Source organism: Grammomys surdaster, unplaced genomic scaffold (assembly GCF_004785775.1).
Source record: "Grammomys surdaster isolate TR1022 unplaced genomic scaffold, NIH_TR_1.0 222, whole genome shotgun sequence".
In the NCBI taxonomy this organism is placed as follows: Eukaryota; Metazoa; Chordata; class Mammalia; order Rodentia; family Muridae; genus Grammomys; species Grammomys surdaster.
Window position 1 is genome coordinate 1915129 of NW_021604667.1, and position 23984 is coordinate 1939112.

A 23984-nucleotide genomic window follows, 5' to 3' on the forward strand; every position below is an offset into this window, starting at 1 on the left:
CCTTGTGCCTCCATTACTTTTGCTGTTATAATTTTAAAAGTATAGTGTATGTGTTTTATTGCACATGCAAGCCACTACATGTGTGTGGGAGTCAGAAAACACCTTTCAAGGGTCTGTTCTCTCCTTCCTTGTAGACCCTGGGGATTGAATTTAGGTTCCCAGGATTATGGGCAGGTGACTTTATCCAGTGAGTTACCTTGACAACTTGTTTTCCCTCTTTTCTTCCCTTCCCTCTCCTTCCTTTGTTCTTCTTTCTTTGCTCTTTTTCTTTTCTTTCTTTCTTAATTAATCATTTTATTCGTTTACATTTCAAATTATATCTTTCTTTCCAGTTTCCCCTCCACAAACCCTCCATCCCCCCCCCCTTTTTGAGACAGCTCATACTGGCCTTGAATTTATTATGCCGCTCCGGCAGGCCCTAAACTCAGGATGATCCTATTGCCTCTGGCTCCCAAGTACTGGGATTACAGATGTGAAAGACCACACCCAAATAGTCATCACAGTTTTTAAAATGAAGCCAACAGCAGTCCCTATTTCAAAAGGGGTCTATGGAGATTTTCATCATTAATATGTGGAAAGTGTAACACTGTGTTTGTCTCAGCAAATGTGCAAATGTTGGGTATCATTAACTCAGCGTGTTGGTCTTGGCCTCTAGGATGTGGGAGAATGGATTAAATAAACCATTAAAAATTCTGGCTGGCACTGATAAATGTTTGTCTTATGTTTCATTTGAACAGAAGTTCAGCCACCTGTGACGAATTTGAGTGTCTCTGTCGAAAATCTCTGCACAATAATATGGACATGGAGTCCTCCTGAGGGAGCCAGTCCAAATTGCAGTCTCAGATACTTTAGTCACTTTGATGACCAACAGGATAAGGTAAGTTTGCTACAATACATGCCATGGCTGAGGTACAGTGACCAAACACTCTGGATCAAAGCCAAGAATGAATCAAATTGTAATCTCCAGAGTGGGGATTTTATTTTAGATTTTTCTCAAATTTCAACTGGAGAGAACTATAGAAACAGCTCTCAACAAAAATCAAACATTTGAAAAAAGTTGCTAATTATTTGATGATTGAATATAATTCATTGTTCTTATAGAAAATACTAGATAGCTGGATGTATGTGGCACCCATAAATAATCAGTTATCTTTTTCCTGAGTTAGTTCTTCTATTCTTGTCTGTAGCTCTGTGTTCTGGTATTAATGTGACACTCAATTTCAGAGCATTTTTTTTTTTTACATTTAGCATCTCACGAATCATGTATACAGATAGATGTGCAAGAACTTTGGTGTCTAAAAGTAAATGACATGGGAAAGTGGAAAGATGAGGTGTTAGTAGTAGGTGGGTTTGCATTTCCTGGTGCCCAAGGAAAATAACGGGGCAAAAAGGTAAACCATGTCTGTTAGAAGTAGTCAGCTGATTTAAATAAATGATTGCTGGCTGGATTGGATGACTGGGTTCTTTTTGATACATCTACTCAATTGTTCTGGTGAGTATACATTTTCTTTCATTTTGTGTAGTGAAAGAGGAGTTTTGTGGGGTCCAGGATTTTGAAAAGATGGTATTGTCTAGACTTCCTAGAGTTTACTGCCCTGAGGCTTCAAATGAGTAGCCAGAGCAATGTTTCTCTTCCTATCCTTTGGATACAACCTCAGTATCATCTTTAGGATTGTAACTAACCCCTAGGCCTATTGAACAGTGCTCCCAAGTTGCTAAATAAGATCAAGTCTGCAGTTTGTTTGAAGTTTTCACAAAGAGGCTTATCAAGATACAAGAGATCGATGGGCAGTGGTGGTATACGCCTTTAATCCCAGCACTTGGGAGGCAGAGGCAGGCAGATTTCTGAGTTCGAGAGTTCGAGGCTAGCCTGGTCTACAGAGTGAGTTCCAGGACAGCCAGGGCTACACAGAGAAACCCTGTCTCGAAAACCCAAAAAAAAAAAAAAAAAAGATACAAGAGATCTAGTGAGAAGTTTTGGAAAGCAAAAGATTGATATCACTAGTTACCCTCCATGATCGTTTTATCCCTGTCCATTAGTTCCCCAATCTGGGGAGCTGAGGCAGCTCTGGCAATGCATTTTAGGTTTTCTTTCATCACCAAGAGATAAGGAAGTCCCACTGGGCAAATGAATCAAAGGCCCTTCAGTCCAAGCATGCACAGAGGCACAAGCCAAGGCTGGCTCCCTTTCCTGTTGGGAGAGAACGAGAGTCAGGAAAGGTGTGTGATGGAGCCAACTGGGCGTTCCTCTTCAGGGAGATGGAGAAATTCAGGGCTACAGCCTTAGGCTTGGATAAATTTTACAAGAAGGCCAGATTCCCAGAGAGGTGAAGAATACTGTCATTATAATAGCTACCAGTGGAATGATGCACCAAAGCTGAACCATCTGTGTATGTGGATCATGCAGGATCTGTTGGGAAGAATTTTGTTTCTTGTCTGATACAGAGAGACACGGTAGACTTGTTGATCATTAATATTCAAGCTTCCTATTTTATTCATACCTATTTATTCATTCCTATTTTATTCATTTGATATTTCATACTTCAAAGTTGGAGATTGTCTTTTTGAGACAGGCTCTCTTGTATCTCAGCCTGGTTTCTGTCTCATTATGTAGCCAAGGCTAGCCTTGAACTCCTGATTCCTCAGCTTCTACTTCCCAAATTATGGGATCACTGGCATGTGCCATCGTGGAAAGAGATTTTTTTTTAATTATTATCTTTAAATATTTGTTTTATTATGCATATACCTAGAAGATAAGATTCAAATTTATATCAGAAGCAATTATTAATTTAAAAATCACAGTATAAAAAACTCTAAGTGAGATCCCCCATGATCCTAATTTATGCTTTCTAAAAAATATATATCTTTTTAAAATAAAAAAGGTTCTTTTAAATAAGAAACCTTAAAAACTGTGATACTAGGGATTGAACCCAGGCATCACACTTTTGAGATAAGTACTGTACCACTGAGCCCTAATTTATGAGGTTTGCCAGTACACTTCCCCATGGTGTCCTTAGAGAGTGAATGTATGTCCTAGATGAGAATTACGAAGGATCTCTGAGTAAGCAAGTCTCATTTAGCAACCTGTAATGGATAAAATAGGGACATTGGTGAGACTTAACATTGGAAGCCTTTCTGCCATCGTTATCACTGTCTTGGGGGCAGGGGCCAGTCTTGAGTTTCATGGGCTCTGTCAAAGACCTCTCTTCCTCTGCACACATTCATTTATAAAGGGACAATTGTAAAATGAGGAGGCATTCCAGGACGACTTCTGTCAGCACTGTTCTTTTACATCCTGGTAGGCAGAGGCCTATATGGGAAGCCAAGTAATAAGTAGGTTTCTTGGCCAAGAATCAAGAATTCCTTGTGAAAATGCCCTTGGCTATGAATAGCAAGCTGGAGGCCCTCATGAGGATAAGCATCATTATGCTAGATTCCCCATGTTGGTGTTAAGTCACCACTTCTTTTCTCCAAGCCAGGATTTTACTTGAAAAGATCTATTTTTCTGTCATCTCACCATACTTTTCCAGAGCACTATCTTAATTGGGCCTAAGAACTATTTTGTCTCTGTATGTATATCTTGGCTCTAGTATATTCATGATGGGTTTGTTGGTGACTTCCTGAGAGCATCCTCATTTTCTGATTTCAGAGGTGACTCACTCAGGTCTCCTTCATTCCCAGCCAGCACCAGGCATGTAAAATATCACCTGCTGATTGAGGTGGTAGATTAAGCAACGTGCTCATTTCTCCCCTCTTCATGGTCACCAGGAAATTATGAAAGGAAATACTATGGGAAACTTGAATCAGAAACTTTTACAAAACAGGAAGTGCTGTCTTTGGAATTCTGATTAAAAGCAGCTTCATTCTTAATTATTCCTCTCACCTCTGGAAATGTTAATTTCCTACAGAGACCTGTAATAACTTTGGTCTGAGTCATAACAAACAGATTTGTGATTTAGTCTTAGATTTCTGGTGTCTGATCTGAGATGTCTGGGGCCTCTGTGGTTCCACAAAGCTTCCTTATCTGTGTTCCAGATGAAGCATGGAAGTATATATTTAGCAACCCTTGAAACTTACTCAGACACCACAAAAAAAGTACTTAATAAAGTGTCCCTTTGGACCTTCTTCTCCAGAGATCTCCATGATGACTGGAGTTTTGATGTGACATATTTTTAACCTTGATCTTGATGGAATTTTAATAATTGTTTCCTTTCAGTTTGCTTGCAGAAAGTTGATGTTAGCTTTAAGTAAATCTTATAATAAGAACTGATGATTTTTCTTAAATATTTGGGTCTGCTAAGACTGTTATTAAGTGTCTTTTTTGTGTTTTCTGTAGAAGTTACTCTTTCTTTTTTTTTTCTTTTTCTTTTTTTAACTTTGTACTCTCAGAAAATTGCTCCTGAAACTCATCGTAAAGAGGAATTACCCCTGAATGAGAAAATCTGTCTACAAGTGGGGTCCCAGTGTAGTGCCAATGAAAGTGAGAAGCCTAGCCCTTTGGTGAAAAAGTGCATCTCACCCCCTGAAGGTAACAGATAAAAATGTGTCATGGTCACTGGTCATGAGTTCATTTTATTCTCAATGTTTTACTGAGTCAAATAAATGTTAGTACCTGTCCTACATGTTGATACATTTGATGATGTTGCCTCTTCAAGTTGCTCACAGAGAATTTGAGTAATAATGATATATCTACATAGGTAGAATGCTTCCGTTTATAATTTTAAAAAATGAACACACATTCTCCCTCCCTTCTTCTCTCCCTCTCTTCCTCCCTAAAATGTACCTACCCACTTATCTGAACTAAGTAAGGCATGCATCCTTACCCTCCCTGATCTGTTTCATGATAGAGGGAAGATGAATTGACTTGCTCTAGATCTTCAAGCCCAGTGCTTTTATGGAACCTATAGTACTGTCCGATTCATGACATATGGAAATTAGTTTGGTATTAAGAATAATCATGATGGCCTAGCTTGAGTACATGACTAATCAAAAGAAAAGCTCTTGGGTGCTGAGGATCGTTGTCCTCTAATACCACTTCAGTGACAGTCCTTCTGCCTCTTATGCACAGGGAGGAGCCTACGTTAATGAAAAGCAAGGTTACCAGACACCAGCTACCAAAGTCTAAATCCCAGCTCTGCCAAGCTACTAATTGTGTGAGCTTGATTTGTTTATTGCACCTCCCGCCCCCATCTATATTCCTCATCTATAAGATGAGAGTGCCTGCCTCTTACGGCCATTGAGAGGATTACAATAAATACTTAGCACATTTTATTTTTTCATATTATCTTGGCCCTTTGTTAAGCAGGGCCAAGCTTCACCTCCAACTTCCAAATCTTAGCACATCATGGCTTGTTCTTCAAGCCTCTCTGCTTTGCATTGACCAAAAGAACGTATGAAGTACTGCTTTTAAAGGTATACAATTTAGGACTGTGAGGAGACTGAGATCATGATTTAAACCAGATTGGCCTACTATATTTGTACTTTTTAGGAGCTTAATACTTTGAAAAGCAATTATATTGTGACATAAAATAGTTTGTGATGGCTCAGTGGAGTATTCTTTCAAGGAGCATGAAGGCAAAATGCTGACATTTTAAACATAGGCAATGAATTAGTGTGGAGGCATAAGTGAAATCTTTATCAAAAGATATGTCACATCAGGAGGATTTCAGGCCAGGTGTGGTGGCATATGCCTGTAGTCACATCTACGTGTGAGGCCAAGATGGAAAGAATTGTTTGAAGCCAGGAGATTGAGCCAGCCAAACAAAGAGTTAACAAAAGATAAAGACAGCCATCTTGGTGGTACACACCTCTAATCTCAGTATTCAGGAGGATGAGGCAAGAAGATTACAAGTTCAAAGCCAGTCTATGTTACATGACAAGTTCCAGATCATTCTAGGCTACTTAGAAAATGATGTCAGAAAAGAGGAGTCTGGGAAGAGGAGCCCCTACAACCACAGCAGACAACAAATAGCTATTAAATCCTAAGTTGTGCTTATATTCCCATAGAATTTCCCTTGATGAGAAGATAGGAAAGTAAACTGTGTCTTTATAAAAGGCTTGCCTCTTCCACAGGACCCTAGTTAGGTTCCAAGTATCCATGTCAGGTTGCTCACAGCAATCTGTAACTCCAGCTCCAGATATTGGATGCTTCTGACTTTTGCAGTGACATATACTCATAGGCACACAACCCATATGCAGACACACAATATCAAGTATTCAGCCCTGAAATCATATGTACACAAGCAACAAAAACAGACTTAGCTGGTTGTATTCATATACTTACACATACATATGTGTATTTATTTAACAATAATACCCAAAGAAAAAGAGGCCATCAATTTGAGAGGACGTGAGGGAGATATAGGGGGTATTGGAGGAAGGAAAGGGAAGGAGAGTGATATAATTATATTTTAATTAAAATAAATATTAAAATGACAAAACACAGGGGTTTGCATTTATGCATTCATTTAGTTATTTTGTAGGCATTGCATAGGGTTGAAATATTATATGACTTTTAACCATTCTCTCTAGTTAGAAGAGTAAGGTTCTGGGCTGGAGAGATGGCTCAGTGGTTAAGAGCACTGACTGCTCTTCCAGAGGTCCTGAGTTCAATTCCCAGCAACCACATGATGGCTCACAACCATCTGTAATGGGATCTTATGCTCTCTTCTGCTGTGACTGAGAGAGTGACAGTGTATTCACATACATAAAATAAATAAAAATATCTTTAAAAAAACAAAATAAAACCAACAACAACAAAAAAATAAGAGTAGGGTTCCTTTAGAGCTACAAAAGATGCTTTCTCTGTATAAAAAGATAAGAAAGAAAGCTGTGAACAACTACATTTGTATTTTCACTGTCCTGGGTGACTTCTGGTGAAATGAGTGTGAGATTAGGATTTAGGTTGTTGACTGTTTTCTATGACAGGGACTTTTGCCTGGATCTTCTAGGTGATCCTGAGTCTGCTGTGACTGATCTCCAGTGCATTTGGCACAACCTGAGCTATATGAAGTGTTCCTGGCTTCCTGGAAAGAATACAAGCCCTGACACAAACTACACTCTTTACTATTGGTGAGTATGTATTGCACACACAACAGGTTAACTGGAATACTGATTTTGATTGTGTTAGGAGCCTTTGGATTTAACCTTGCTTTTTTTTTTTTTTAAAAAAAAAAAAGAACAGTTATTTGTTGTTGTTTTCGAGACAAGGTTTCTCTGCATAACATCCCTGGCTGTCCTGGACTGGTTTTGTAGACCAGGCTGGTCTTGAATTCACAGAAAGACACCTGTCTCTGCCTCCTTAGTGCTGGGATTAAAGGCATATGCCTCCAAGCTTGGCTCTGAACAGCCTATTTTTTGTATGTGATGATGGGGATAAAAGTCCCGGCCTTAGCTAGAGCGTGGTAGTTCACACCTTTAAATCCAGGACTCGGGAGTCTGAGACAGGCAGATGTCTGTGAGTTTGAAACCAGCCTAGTCTACATAGCAAGCGCCAGAACAGCCAGAGCTCTGTAGAGAGAGCCTATCTCAAAAACAAACAACCATGAACACCTTGTAAATGCTATGGATAGTGTTCTCCCACTGAGATACACACTCAGCTCCAGCCTACTCTTTTCTATGGAGGCAGTAGATAGGTAATTCATAATTAATCCCATTGGTTGCCACAGCAACCTAAAGTTTACTCTAAAAAAGAAAAAGAAAAGAAATGGGCCATTGAAATGACCCAGCAGTTAAAGACACTTGCTTCTAAGTCTAGGGATCAGGATTTGATCTCTGGGGCCCATGTGGTAATTTCTGTAGGCTGTTCTCTGATCCTCACATGTGCTATGACCTGTATATCTCTCACTAAATAAATAAATACCTATAAATCAATGTACTGAGAAATTTTAAAACTATAGAAAAGAAAGAAATTTCTACCCTTCAAACAAAACAAAAAAAGGAAAAGAATCAAAAAGCAAACTACCAAAACACCACAAGAAGAATAGACAGTTGAATAGAAAATACATCTACTTAAAAAGACTTCCTATTTTTAAAAGCCCATTTAGACAATATTGCAACATGTATCTGGGAAGATCCCAATATTTTTGTCACTCCTTTTCTCTCAGTGGTAAACTCTAAGGCAGTATCAAAACCAGAAAATTGGTATTGGCACAATCTACAATCTTAGTTGCATGACAGTAGTTTCATATGTATCTGTGTGTAGCAGTCTGTGCAGCTTTGTCACATGGTTCCATCGCTACCCAGTTCCCTCCAGTTGCCCTGTTTATGGTTATAGTCATCTCCTATAGCCCATCTTCTTTATCATTTCCCTCTCCCAGGTCTCTAACCTCTGGCAACCATTCACTAATCTGTCCTCCATCTATATAATCTTCTTATTTCAAGAATGCCACTGAAATGGAATGGAATTCTACAGCATACATCACATAAAACTGGCTTTTAAAAAAAGCATCACAATTTCTCTGAGAACCATTTATGTACTTGTATACATATAAAGAATTAAGAATGCATTCCTTTCTGTGTTTATGAATCAGGTTCTCATGCTGTAGCTTATGCTGGCCTGGAACTCACTGTGTATCCCGGGCAGGCCTTAAACTGTGGCAATACTCCTGTATCATCATGTCTGGCTGAAATTGAGGGATTTTTAAAATTTGGTCTATTTACTCTTTATAAAGGCCCTGGAGACTTCATGGTTATACATAATCATTTTTTAAAATGCTAAATTTGTACATATTCGTGGCATACTGTATTATAATTTGGTTCATATATACATCGTACAATGACCAAGTTGTGGTAATTACCATGTCGCCTTCTTCAAATATTGTTATTTCTGTGTACTGACAGCCTTCAAACTCATTTCCTGGCTTTGAAATGTACAATTAGTTGTCATGGGCTCTTATAGCCCTGCTGTACCCACCCTCTTCTACCCCCCCCCCTTACCAGTTGTGATGATTGTATTCATCTGGGTCTCCATTTCCATATAAAAATAATAAAAAGCAGCTATGGAATGAAAGGGTTTATTTCAACCTACAGTTTATAGTCCATCTTGGAGGAAAGGCAGATCTGGAACTCAAGTAGGAACCTGAAGGTAGAGTCTGAAGCAGAGACCGTGGAGGAGTGCTGCTTACTTGCTTGGTCTCCCTGGCATACTCAGTTTGCCTTTATACACAGGCCCAGGACCATATGCCCAGGGGTGGTATCATCCACAATGGGCTGGGCTTTTCCACACCAGTCATTAATGGAGAAAATGCCTCACAGATCACTCACAAACCAATCTTATGGAAGCAATTCCTCAATTGAGATTCCCTCTTTCTGGATATGTTTAGGTTTATGGAAAATTGGCAAAAAAACCCCCCAAAAACAAAATAAAAACTAAAACAATCAAACTAGGGCAAGGATATCAAGACACCATGACAGCTGGATGGAGAAGGGAATCTAGTCTTGGGAGTCTGTCCTTTGCATGGCCTTGTTGTCTTGTTTGGTAAAACAATTCTGAGAAAAAGTTCTGAGAGAAAGGCATGTCTTGGACCCTCTCTAGGGCTTCTGAAGGTCTTGGGATATCAAGTTGTGGCTGTGACTCAGTGGTAGAACACATGCATGAGACCTTACAAAAAGAAAAAAAATCATCATGCAGTGACCATTTTGCCTGATGACATCATGGAAAATATTTGTACTATATTAAAATATTCATGGGCAGATCATGGCCGGAGGGCAAAATCCCCATTTTTTTTTTCATTTAAAATTCTTTTTAAATGATACATACAAATTATCCATATTTATGTGCTACTATGTGATATATCAATATATTCGTACACAGTGCGTTTGTCTAAAGCAGGCTTGGTATGTCAGTCTCCTCAAATCACACGAATTGTTGAAGAAAATCCTTCCTAAGTGTCCTGGGGAGTTGCAGTCACTCCCTTCTCCCTTGGGTGAGAGGCTCAGCCTGATGAGTTTGAGACACAGCACCAGTAAAGCCAGGTGGCACCTAAGGTCATGTGGTCCATTCTTGAGGTTTGGTTTTATCCAAACTCCCATCCCCATGTAAAAGTTCTCATTGGAAGTTTTGCAGTTTTACTTGCTCACTCTTGCTACCTATTGCAACACCTTTTCTTAGGGCTTCTGTGGCTCTCTTGTACAGTTATGGCAAAGGTCATACTCTTTAACATAACAGACAACACCCTTATCACCTGGCTAGCCTGTCTTATCCTTCTTCTTGGACCTTTGCCCCTCTTATATCCTATATTGAATTTATTTCCATTCTTTACACTGACTTCAGTACACACAGTATTGGTATTTACACAGGGATATTTACACAGAATAGTAGGAATATTTGGCCTTCTCGCACAGCTTACACCTTGCCCTTTCATCTAATGCCTCTCATTTGTTCTCATCCTTGCTCAGATGCAATTTCCTCTTCAGAGAATCTATTTTGAATTCTCAAGTCTGGAGACATATCCCCAATAGTACTTTTGCATGACACAGTACTCTGCACAGTGTGTTGTCATTTCCTGTTTACTTACTGGTAGTTCCCTTCTCCAGGCGGCAATCTCCTTTGAGAACAGGGGCTTTGTTTTGTGTTTTCCCCAGTACTTGACACATGAGGTAGGCATTCAATAAATCAGTTGTGAAATTCTTAGTAGGATCCAAAACTAGAGAACATTCAGGGAGAGGGTGTGGACTAGGAAGTATAAGCAACACAATATCACTATAGTACAGGAGCTAAAAAGAATTGAGTACATCTGGCTCCCAAAACTTGCCAGCAGAGAAACAGAATAATCCTTTAGGAGTCTCCTGGCTCTGTGCCACAGTAAAGTCTGTGGAAAGCTGTTACTACAGGCTTTAAAGACACCATAGGAATTAGTAGCATTCCTGTGTTTATTATGCTACTAACCCCAGAGTTATTATGATTAGAAACACAGGGAATTCCTTTAGAAATGTGTCCATAGAAGGGGACTAAAAAGAGAATTTAAAAAGACTACCTCAATCCATGACAGACTATGAAGGAAAACAATCAAGCTCTTACAGTTGGGGTGTACTTGTCCTTGAAGATCTGGTAAAAGAAGAGAAAAATGGGGAAGTGTCTCATTCTCTGGAGATACACTAGCATAAACTAAATCTCAGTACAAACCATTCAAACAATGTCTCCTTGGGATTAACTTGGAGAAGCATTCTTCTCTGGAGTGATGCAGGCTCTTGTCAAGCTTGAGAGCAGACAGTGTTTTAGTTGGCATTCAGACCCATGTTGATACCTTTTGGCAGAACAAAAATCTATAATTGGACATGGCTCAAGAAGTGATCTGGAAATTGGTGGTTCACTGTCACCTAAGGGTCATGTATCAAAGATTCTACTTCTTTGCCAAAGTATTTCCAGAGCTGGCTGTTTGGCAGTGGTTCCTTCCATAATATAAACAGGAGATGCAATGTATGACTGTGTCTTAGTTACTTTTCTATTGCTATGCTAAGACTCCATGACCAAGGCAACTTATAAAATAAAGTATTTAATTCTGAGGCTAACAGTTCCAGAGGGTTAGAGTCCATGACTATCATGGTGGGGAACATGGCAGCAGACAGACAGACATTGTACTAGAATAGTAGCTGGAAGCTTACATATGATCCATGACTATGAGACAGAAAGAAAGCTCACTGGGAATGGTGTGGGTTTTCAACCTTCAAAATCCATTCTCAGTGACATACCTCCTCCACCAAGGCCACACCTCCTAGTCTTTTCCAAACTGTTTGAAAAACTGGGGACCAACCATTCAAATTTATGAGCCTAAGGGGACCATTCTCATTCAAACCACCACAGACTGTTTGCAATTTAATTTAAATGAAATTAAAATCCCAGGGACTCAGTCTCACTAGCCAGTTCCAGAGGTCATAAGTGACTTTACCTGGATGGTACCTTTCTTTTGTACAGTGTTGCCCCATGGCTTCCCTTCTCACTTTCTCACAAATTCTTCATTCTAGTGCCATGCTGTGTGTGTTCAGATCCTTACTAGAAATGAACCTTAATTATCTCTATGCCTTGGGTTTATTATCTGTAAAATGGGGATAGTGATAATACTTCTGAAGATTGTTGAAGGCTGTTCTATGAAGTGATTGGAATGGTAACTCTTGGTCAGTATGGCAATTTGTGACATCTGTACATACTGGTATTTGTTAGTTATTTGTATTCCCTTGCAGGGAATGTCAGCACCCAGTGCTGCTCTCTTCTTCCACCACATGGAATTGGAATCCAGCTCATTCTTCCTTCTCCCTTTTTCAATTAGAACCGCAAATGAAAGAGAATCCAGATGTGGTACTGACTAGCAAACACCAAGAGTAGCTTAGGTACCAGTGTACATCACATTGTACAAAATGCCAAACTGTTTCTCCTAATCCCCAGCCAGAAAATAGGGAGTTGTTTTTTGAATTCAAAATCATTGTTTTCAAACCCAGAGCAGTGCAGGATAGTTTGCTTTGGAAGGGGCCTGACATGAACAGCTCCAGTCTAGCATCTTAGTGAATTTTAGGTATGTTTCCCCCCCCACATCACTCATCTTCAGAGTCCACGAGTTTCTATGAACTGTCAAAGAGACAAAATGAAAGATGAAACTAAGCGACTGTGCAAGGCAGGAGTTCCTTTCATTGTCTTTTCAAAGGCACATTAATCACAAGCTTTTGTTATGTAAGAAAAATGTCATTAGTAGCTTTGGTTTCTGTTTTGGGTGGAAAACATTCCAGGACTGTCTAATCCCCAAAGTACTCATGACAGCAACTTAATTTTTAAAAGTTCTCTTTTATGATCCATAGAGACTTACAACTAAGAAGAAAGGTTTTGTGCTGTTAGACAGTCATGATGGTGCATGCTTATAATCCCAGCACTTTGGAGGTGGAGGGTGGAGGATGCTAGGAGTTCAAGTTAATCTTTGATTACATAGTGAATTTGAAGACAGTCTAGTCTTTAAGACCCTGTGTCTCAAAAACAGCAACACGGAGAAATGAAAGACATTTTCTGTAGCAGAACACTTCTTTGTAGTGTTTTCAGGAATAAATATAATACATCTTCATTTAAAAAAAAAAACCCCTGATTTTCAGCAAGATGTGCATTTCTGTCAGAGTTCTGATATTCCTGAGATCAGGAAAAACTACAGATAGTGTTGAGGTTACAGGTCAAGGATTTGGGACTCTCTGTTCTTTATCTATTAAAAACATCTCTCTTTTCTGCAGAATCTGCACAATTCCAATTGTGGGAGATGATATAAGACTTGACACTGTCTTGTACTAGTTCCTAAAAACCACAGGTCTCTGATAGCTGATATGAAAGAGAAGAGGAGAGGGGGACAGACTTGAAGGAAGAGACAAAGAGAGACAGGGAGAGAGGGGGTAGGGAGAGAAAGAAGAAGAGGGGGAATATTTAATGAATACTATTCATTGTCTAGGTGCTCATAGTTACTGGGGAAGGTGTGTATAGAGATGAAATTAGATTTAGGGTGTCAGCAGTACCACTTATGAAAGCTAGACAGTAGAGGGGATACTTAGAAAGCCATTGTGTGTCCCAACAGGGTAGTTTTGTATTGGAAGAATCGTGACCTGAACAGCTCCAATCTTAGCAGCTCAATGAACTTTGATGAATGTTGATCTGGCAGTAATAGGAGGACATTAAAAATGAAGGTCATGAAGGCCAAATATGAAGTCTGCAACAGTGACATCATGAGTTCGAGGGGTGGCCAGTGGGAATATCACAGAAGATAAGACTCTAAGCAAATCTGGCAAACAGAATTTAGTGACAGGAGAAGAGAGGAGAGGGGAGGGGAGGGGAGGGGAAGAAAGGAGAGGGGAGGGGAGGGGGAGGGCAGGGGAGGGGAGGGCAGGGGAGGAGAAGGGAGAGAGAGATCATTTCAAAGTATCTGAAGACTATAAGAAAATGAGCTCTGACTGGTAGAAATGCAAAGATTGACAGAAATGGCAGATCTCTGTGTGTGTGTGTGTGTGTGTGTGTGTGTGTGTGTAGAAGGGTATATATGGTGTTTTCAGATAATGACTCTGAGGCAAGAGGGGAAAATGAAACACTCAAATGGGATAGTTAGAAATCTGGGATGCGCAGCATGGTGGCAGATGCCTTTAATCCCAGGACTCAGGAGGCAGAGGCAGGTAGATCTCTGTAATTTCCAGTACAGTCTGGTCTACAGCGTGATTTCCAAGGCAGCAAGACCTATATAGTGAGACACTATCAGGAGTAAAAAGAAATCTCTGGGAAGAATTCTTAGGTAAATGGTCAGGTTCTCTAGAATTCAAATTAAAGTGGAAGGATGGGGGTGACAAACTGAGAATGAGTGGACAAGGGAATTAGAAATAGAGAAGAGGAGTTGCCAAGGAGACAGCTTCATCAGTACACTGCTTACCTTGTAAGCATGAGGGTTTGCATTCAGATACTTAGCATCCATATTTTTTAAAAAAGCTGGATGCAGTGGTATATGCCTTTAATCTTAATACTGGGGTGGAGAAGATGGAAGGATTCCTGGGGCTGATCAGTAAATGTACCAAAACTCCTACTTTAGTGAGAGACTCTGTTTCACAAAGTGGAGAGCAATTGAGAAAAACACCCTCTTACCTCTGCACCCGTATCTGCTCACATGCATATGGATATATACATATACACACACAAAACAGAAGTAGAGAAAGATGTCAGTGACTCTTCTACCCCTAAGAACAGGGAAGAAAGAGGGAGACAAACTAAGAAGGCAAAGAAGGAACAGGCAGAGCAGAGCACAGGGGAACCACTGGGTTTCAGTATATATGCATTTCAGAAGGTGTAAAACTTCTCATCCTGGCTTCAGAACTTCCCTCATACAGAAGAGGAAGGTTAGGATTCCAGTGTCCATGGCTATTGTGAATACTAATATCCATCAACAAAGAATGGTCTTTTCCTCTAGAATATGAAATGAGGCACACTAGAAAATGGGCTTTTAAAAACAGCTAGCATGCCTTGCAAAAAGATATTTCTTTTCATGGACATTTTTTTCAGCCGTAGAAAAAATGACTACCCTTGCTTCTTGACCTTGTTCAAAGTAATAGAGTGTTGTCACATTTTATCTTGTAGGTACAGCAGCCTAGGGAAAAGTCTTCAATGTGAAAACATCTATAGAGAAGGTCAACACATTGCTTGTTCCTTTAAACTGACTAGAGTGGAATCTAGTTTTGAACATCAGAACATTCAAATAATGGTCAAGGATAATGCTGGGAAAATTAGACCATCCTGCAAAATAGTGTCTTCGACTTCCTTTGGTAAGTTTCCAAAACCCTCTTGGACAGCATAGAAACAAGGTCTTTTGAATCGTTAAAACAAATAGTTGAAGATGGTGATTTTTAATCTTAAGATCTTCCCAAACAAGAGACTGCATTTACATAAGCTTTTCTTTGATAGATGCTTTAAGAAGCAAGCTTGGAAATGGTACTTCTGGAACATGAGTACTGTATGCAGTCTTCTTGTTGACTTACAGGACAATCAGTTGTACAGCCAAGATTGCAACCTGGGCTGTCTCACTCCACGATCTCTTTTCACTTTGATACTCTGGAGGAGATGCTCATCTGATCATACAGTCCCTGACTAATCTTTTGGCTAGAAAAGGCTTTGATGAGCTCTGATATCCCCAGGAGTATTACTAGAATTCTTCTAGTAATGCTGAGGACTGAATTTAGAACTCTGTGAATGCTAAACTATGCTCTGCTGCTAAACTCTATTCTCACCACCATATCCACAATATTGAACTCCATGTGGTACATGTATTGTCAGTCATGACATCTAGGACAGCCATATCTGACTGTATTGTCTGAATGTTGGTTTGTTAGTTTGCTTCCTCTGTTCCTTTAATCAAACACTGATCAAAAACAACTTGGGAAGGAAAAGATTTATTTCTCTTTACATTTCCATGCCACAGCCCATCACTGAAGGAAGCTCAAGGCAGGATCCCAAAGGGAGAAACTGAGGCAGGGACTCTGGATGAAGGCTGATTACTGGCTTTCTCCTTATGGCTTGCTCAGCCTACTCAGAGGTGGCACTGCTAGCAGTTAGCTGGGTCCTCCTACATCAGTCATTAACCAACAAAGTGCCCTACAGACATGCTTGCAGGTCTATCTGATAGATGCGCTTCCCAGGTAACTCTAGTTTGTGTCAAGTTGACAGACATTTAACCAGCAAAAGGCTTCAACTTGAACACCAAATATCAAGTTGAAGACCTAGTAACCCCTCTTGTCAGGGCATAGAGTCTTGTCATAGACTCTTTTTGAGTGCTTCTTTATTTGTAAAATGAAGTATATAGCCTCCTTTGACCTCATGTCGTAAGAGCCAAAGGACATCAGGTATCTAAAACAATTTTGTATAAATAACGTCAGCATATTGGTTTGCTTGTTGCAGTAACTTGCCATGCAGTTCAGATTCTGACTAAATGCCAAGTAGATGATTTATAGAAAAAAGAAGCATCATTTGACAAAGGCTTCTCTAAATCTGTAAGCAGAACACTGCTTATCATTTCTCCAGATAGTCTTGGAAGTCAACTGTATCAGGGGACCAAAGCCAGCCTAGCTTGTAGGCCAAGAGAATGATGTCAGGATAGTTTATCACATGGAATTGGCTGAAGCAAAGCCCTTCATTTTCCTTTTGCTTGTTTGGCAAACTATCTTAGGTAGGGTTTTAAGGTTTATTATTACTGTTCTTTCTGGAATTAATGGTGATATAAAGAATAATTCTTCATGACAAGACGATGACCTCTACATGTTTTTTGTTAATTGCCCATTATCTTCTATTCGTTATTCTTAAGTATTGTTCACCTCTGCAAAATAAACTGATCCAGCTAATACTTTCAAAAATATTTTATCCTTAATTGGGGTTGTAAGTACAGTAGTGTTAAGTATATTCATATTGTTGTACAGCAGACCTCTACAAATCTTTCTTTTTCTGTTTTTGTTGTTTGTTTTCGTGAGACACGGTTTCTCTGTGTATTTCTGGCTGGCCTGCAACTCACTCTGTAGTCCCAGATCTGTTTGCCTCTGCCTCCTGAGTGCTGGGATTAAAGTTGTGTGCCACCACCTGACATCTATGAGTTTTTCATCATGAAAAGGTGAAATTCTACCTAGTTACATAGTAAACATTAATCTTGCTTCCCCCATAGCCCTTGGCAGTACCTTTCTGTTTTCTGTTTCTTTGACTATAGCTACTATAGCATTTCACATGAGTAGAAGCATAGCACCTTTTTAGATTTGCTTGTTTCACTTAACATAATGTTCTCAAAGCACAGCTAAGGTATAGCTTATAATAGAGACAAGGGTACTTTCAAAATTGTGGTCTTGGATTAGCATTGGTGAGGGAGAGCTACAGAAGCTTCTTATATCTCGTATTTTGTTGCCCTTGTAGAGGAAGCACATCTGGATCTAAGAAAGCCTCTTCTTTATTCTCTGTGGCAGCTAGATGTCCTGATTCTACCTTGATCAGTTTCTGCCTATACTCAGATCAGAGTTCATGTCATTTACCAGATAACCCCAAAGACTCTCCTGAAATCCATTTTACTGGGCAGATTTAAATACACTTCCTCTGCTAATTGTGGCTAATCAGAAATTCTCAAACTCTATATCAGATCATGTGAAGCCATTAAAAGCCATCAGCCCTATTTTGATTTAACTTTGTGAACCTTCATTATCGAGTTTACATATATAATCACATCTTATATACATGTAATTAAATAAACATGTAGAAACTAATTTGCTTTCTTCTATCTTTCAGTGAAACCTGGTCCTCCACATATTAAACATCTTCTCCTCAAAAATGGTGCCTTACATGTGCAGTGGAAGAATCCACAGAATTTTAGTAGCAGATGCTTATCTTATAAAGTGGAAGTCAATAGTACCAAACTATATAATACTTTAGAGGTAGGTTTTGTTAGATCATAGTTTTTTTTTTTCTTGGAGTATTTTCTTTCACCTTAACTTCTTACATTAAAATAATAATGAGGAGCAGCTCTTAACATTTGTGAGAGATAATAACGATATATTTTTTGAAAACTAGGCATGTTGCAAGTTTTGATGGTTTATAGTGGTATTGGCTGCAGGGTTTACATTGCTTAAAACATTGCTATTGTCTGCCATGTCATAGATACTTTCTCTCGCTACAGCTATTAGACAGTGACAGCTGACAAACATGTTTCTCTTTCTTTTTTTTTTTTTTCTTCACAAAGACTCCCAATTAGAAAACAGGTAAGTGTAAACTGTTTTCTCAGCGTGCGTATTATGACAAAAATCAAGTGGGGTGGTAAGTAGAATGACTAGAAGAAGGGCATGAGGAAATATGAATTAGAGAAGTCACAGGAAATAATGACATTGGAGGTGAGAACAGAATGCTAAGCAGGAGCTTGCTACGTATGTGGAGAACTGAGGTCAGAAGGGACAGCAGCTTAAAACAACAAAACAAAACACAGAGTTCAGAATGAGCTTGAAATGTGCATTGTGAAGACAGAGTGGGCAGGTATGACCAAAATATGGTAGGAAAGATGTCTACACAATAGGCAGAGATAAAATCATCCAAGTGTGTAAAGGCCTAGAAAAGACCACATGGTTTTCATGAAGTTTGTAGCAAGGAATGCAGTCAAATTGGAGTAGTTAGAGTTTGTTGGATTACACATATGTCTGCTGTCCAAAAACCAATATGAAACCCGCAAATTAGAAGTCTCTGTGGGGCCTTCACCAGAATATGGTGTAACCTTAGGGCATCAGTCCCATTGTTCATTTTACGCTTCATAGATTCTTGTGAGATTTTGTTTCTTTGCTTACTACATCTTAATTGGGAGAAGTGGTGTCAGCTGGTGTGATGGCTCAGTGGATAAAGAGGTTTGCAGAGAATCCTGATGACCAGATTCAGTCGCTGGGACACACATGGGTAGAAGGAGAGAACTAACTCCTGCAAGTTTTCCTCTACAAACGTGCCATAGCAGTCATACGCCTATATGTACATGAGCACACATGTACACACACACACACACACACACACACACACACACACACACACACACGCACTAAATGTAATAACTAAAATCTGTTTTGGGTGCAGATTTGAAATCAGACTATTCTAGGTGTTTATTTCCATAAGGTGGCGCCTTGAGACCACAGAGAGTGTACCATTCACTTTTATTTGCTCCCTGCCAGGTTCCTGTAGATGTTCCATATTAAAGTACCTTACATTGGTCTTTAAAGGAACCCAGTATCTTGCAAATGGATAAACTTTCTGAGTCTAGTTGTTTTAGCTCATCATGGAGCGCTTAAAATGCTTAGTAAAATAAGTTAATGTTGACATTCTTGAGCTCCACAGGGAGTGCCCTGCTCCACAGTAGAACAGAGCCCCTCCGAGTGTTTGTAGATGAAACTGTGTAGTCATATACAGCCATTGCTAGTGTTAGAAAGCATGGTGTCTCCATGCAAAGTGAAATGATGTCTGTGTTGGGGAGGGGGTGTTTAGATTGACAACAAAGTGGGTATTCTGATCACTCCAGTCTGGACTCTACCCTGGTGTGTCTGTGTAAACTGCAGAGACATGTACTGCTTTTCTTGACTCACTTAGCCCCTCAATTATGCTGCCATTTCAAACCTGATCACCCTTATGCCTCTTTTCTCCACTGAAAGTACACAGCAGGCATCAGTTAGTGTCAACTTTGTTCTTGGTACTAGCAACAATTTATATGTTCAGAATGGTGACTATTTAGTAGGTATATTAGTAAGTACTTTCTCTTAATACTCTCATTCAGAAATCACTAATCTCTCAATTAGAAACCCAAGCCCAGGGATCTATTATGTCATGTTATTTGATCGCTGTAATTGTAGTTAACCCTAAGGCCATATTTTTGGTAAAAGAATCAGGGTTTAAGCAAAAGGGGCTGAAGAGATGGCTTAGTGGTTAAGAGCACTGGCTGGTTTTCTGGAAGGCTTGGGTTTGATTCTCAGAACCCATATGGCTATAATTCTAGCTCCAGTGATTCAATGCCATCTTCTGGCCTTTGCAGGCACCATGTAGCATACATGCAGGCAAAATGTTCATGCATAATATAAAAACTAAAAAGATTTAAGCAAAAGTCTCTTTGTTTTTGTTGTGGTGTTTTTTTTTGTTTTCTGTTTTGGTTCTTTGGGGATTTTGTTTGTTTGTTTGTTTTGTTTTGTGCTTTTGAGACAGGATTTCTCTGTGTAGCCGTGACTGTACTGGAACTCACTCTGTAGATCAGACTAGCCTTGAACTCAGAGATCTGCCTGCCTTTGCCTCTGGCTCCTGAGTGCTGGAATTAAAGGTGTGTACAACCACCTCATAGATTAAGCAATTTACTTATTTTTATTTTACATTTTATCTTTATTTATTTCGCCTGCATGTATGTCTGTGTGAGGGTGTCAGAGCCCTTGCAATTACAGTTACAGACAGTTGTGAGATGCCATGTGGTTGCTGGGAATTGAACTCAGCTCCTTAGGAAGAACAGACAGTGCTCTTAATGGCTGAACCATCTCTTCAGCCCCTGTCAAAGGAACGTTTAAATATAGATCAAAGACTACAACATACCACTACTTATTTTAGAACTCAGTGGCGTTCACTAAATGTTCCATACCAGCATTTTTGAAGAGCTAAAAGGCCAACAGAATGAGGAAAGACTATTGTTTCGATAGTTCATTCATACAGAGGCAGAGAAAAGGCCATCCAGGTGGTATTGGTGTCCTATTTCTGGAACCACTGCCCTGCTTGCTGAGAAATCACAAGTGTCAAGTGCCTCTTGAGAGATCAAGCTGCAGACTGATGTCACTTCTTTCCTGGACCATTTCCCAAACATACAGATGTCAAAGTCAGCAAATCATTGTGATTTGATCTCGTTCTACTGTAAGTCATCATGTATGGATCAGCAGCTGCTAATATAATTGAGAGGACGAAAACAAGGACACAGAGCACCAAGTAGACAGTCTTGAGGGAAAACAATTCCTACCATATTCACAATACTGTTCTATGCTATATATATCTGACTATACTCCAGTGTGATCGTACAAGTTCATGATCCAGTTTACCCATCACCCAAACTGCAATTCCAACAAACAACTCCTTAAGTAGTCTTTCAGAAAGAAAAAAAGAGTCTAATCAGCAAAGCTCAGAATTAGCACACAAGGAGCTGGTGACATTTAGGGAGGAAGCAGCTGGTGAACATCTGCTTAAAGAAAGAATTAAAACTCAAACACATAAACAGAATAATTCCAAGTAGACTATAGTTATGTGTATAACATCCTTGGTGTATGTGGTTTTTTTTTTAGTTCAGAAGTTTTATATATCTGTATACATATGTAAACATTGTATAATATATTATAAGATGTTATCTATATAATATATAATACATATACAATATTTGTATAACATAATTATATATTGTTATATACTACATATTTTATTATATATTATTGAACATGATAATATTATATACATATATATTATATATGTTGTGTGTGTGGCACTTATATAACTTAATCCAACAAGACTTAAATGTTTTTTTAACTACTGGGGATTGAACCAAAGACCTCAAGCATACTAGGCAAGTGTTCTATTGCCAAGCTATAAACCTAGTCCTTATTTAATGATGATTTGTATAAGTAATCTTAGTTCAAGTTGAAGATACAGAGACTGACCTTTGAGGTCACACTGACTTATAAGCTGTGTGAAAGTTACTTAATGTTTCTTTAGCCTTGGTTTCTCAAAAATGTGGTTTCCAATAATACTAATTTCATGAGTTATTATGAGCTACTCATCAGAAGCCCTTAGAGAAATATCTTTGTAGCACATTCTAGACAGTTGCCAAATGGTAGTTACTACTATTAAAAGGAGTACTAAGGTGGTCTCCAGTAGTTTAAGACACAAGTTTGGGAATAAGATTTTTGCTTAAGGGCTGGAGAGCTAGCTCAGTGGTTAAGAGCACTGGCTGCTCTTCCAAAAGAGGATTCCAAAGATTCAGTTCCCAGTACCAGAGCTCGCAACTGTCTGTAACTCCAGTTGCAGGGGATATAACACCCTCACACAGACACACATGCAGGCAAAACAGCAGTGCACACAAACTAAAACTAAAACATTAAAAAAATTAAAATATTTCTTTGACAGAAGTTTGAATATTAAGACTAAGCAACATTTTTTGCTTGAAAAAACTATAGATCTAGCTATAGACTTGAAAAAACTCAAGTGTATACCTTTTTTTCCTGGAACTGGAGTTATAGTGGTTATGACCTACCTGACATGGGTGCTTAGACTCAAACTCAGGTCCTCTGGAAGAGCAGTATGTGCTCTTAGCTGCTGAGATATCTCTTCAGTCCACATGGTCTTTTAATAGGATGCAAGGAAAGCTTGTTAGAAATGGCTAAAGACCTTTTTTTTAATTTGGAACTTTTTTTTTTCAAGTTTGAAGATGACAAATGCCAGGATTCCGAATCTGATAGAAACATGGAGGTCAGTCAATTCAGCTTTGGCCATTTGGGCTTGAACACCAAGTAACTGGGGGTGGGAAAGGTCATGCACAGTGTAAATTTGAAATGCTTGGTATGGTGAAAAGAAAACTGTTTTGTTCTGTAGTCTATCACCAATGCTTTTTGGGAGTCAAAGTCAGACAATCAGAGTTGCAATCCAAGTCTTAATCCCACACAGAATTTGGCCAATATATTATGTTATAATTCAACAGCAGAGCTAAAGGGAATAAACTGGTAATATTTTTGTGCATTTTAAACCTAAGGGTGCAAGTTGTTTCGAATTCCCTGGTGTTCTTGCTGACACTGTCTACACAGTCAGAGTAAGAGTCAAAACAAACGAGTTATGCTTTGATGACAACGACCTGTGGAGTGATTGGAGCGAAGCGCTGAATATAGGTAAGAGAGTACAATGTCATTACGGTGTAAAACACTGATGGCTAGAAACTAAGTTGAAACATAAAATAGAATGGGAAAGGGGCTGTCATTCTTTTTTGATGCCAGAGAGTATTTAAAATAAACATTTCTTTTCCATTTAATTGCTGTTAAATCAGTTAGGGTTAATAGACAACATGCAGTTCCACAGGGTGTTATCTTCACCTCTGCTCTATCCCCATCTTTATCAGCAAGGCAAACAAAAACACAGAAAGCAAGCATCATAGTCCTGTATGCTGGTTAATGGACTCAGGAGAGTAGCAGTGAGCTTGGTGGTATTAATAGAGATAAGCCTGAATATAGGTTTGAAAATGAAGATAGTAGCTGTAACTGAGCAAGCCATGTTCAAAATAAAGGATGGGAGAGCTACCTGTTTGAGTTGTGGAGTCGGTTGCCAGAGAAAATGAATGTGCAATATTGGATAGCAGTACTGGTGCAGCTCACAGGTTAAGATGGTGTTTCAGGGTAGGGTAAAAAAGGTAAAAGAAAAGCTGGGTGGTGGTGGTACATATCTTTAATCCTAGTGCTTGGGAGGCAGTGGCAGGCAGATCTCTACTTTGGAGGCCAGCCTAGTCTATAGAACAAGTTCCAGAACAGCCAGGGTGACACAGAAAAACTCTGTCTCAAAAAACAACAACAAAAATGGTAGAAAGGCATCTGACTTTAACTCTGGTTTGTGCATACACGAACATTTGCACTTCCACATGTAACCACACAAACAGACAAAGTATGTGGCAACCCCTTTCTCAATCTGTGTGTTGAGCATCACATCGTGGGAGACACAATGGCTAACTGGAATCTGTCTTGAAAGGTAAAAGGCTAATGGGTATGTGGAAGAATCTCAAAATTTGATACACTAAGTTACATTGAGAAGGCTTAACTGTTGAGTTCTTATTGCTTTTCTTTTGGTGGCCACTAGGGGCAATAGAGAATAAACATAAGCCTTGGAACAACAGTTAAAAATAGCCAGAAATTTACGGCACCATGAGGAGAGCAACAATACCAACCAACCACAGCTCCCAGGGTCTAAACCACCAGCCTGGGAGCACTTAGGGGGGGAT

General features: G+C 39.3%; 1 protein-coding gene across 1 annotated transcript in view; it reads left to right on the forward strand.

Annotated features, from left to right (window-relative positions):
- Il13ra1 (interleukin 13 receptor subunit alpha 1) overlaps positions 1–23984 on the forward strand; it is a 61491-nt gene that overhangs the window by 13855 nt on the left and 23652 nt on the right. The window contains exons 2-8 of the mRNA XM_028773161.1: positions 738–877; positions 4390–4528; positions 6951–7071; positions 15080–15264; positions 17756–17901; positions 22427–22474; positions 22755–22887. Of these exons, the coding sequence (XP_028628994.1) occupies positions 738–877; positions 4390–4528; positions 6951–7071; positions 15080–15264; positions 17756–17901; positions 22427–22474; positions 22755–22887 (912 nt within the window). The remainder of the gene's footprint in view (positions 1–737; positions 878–4389; positions 4529–6950; positions 7072–15079; positions 15265–17755; positions 17902–22426; positions 22475–22754; positions 22888–23984) is intronic.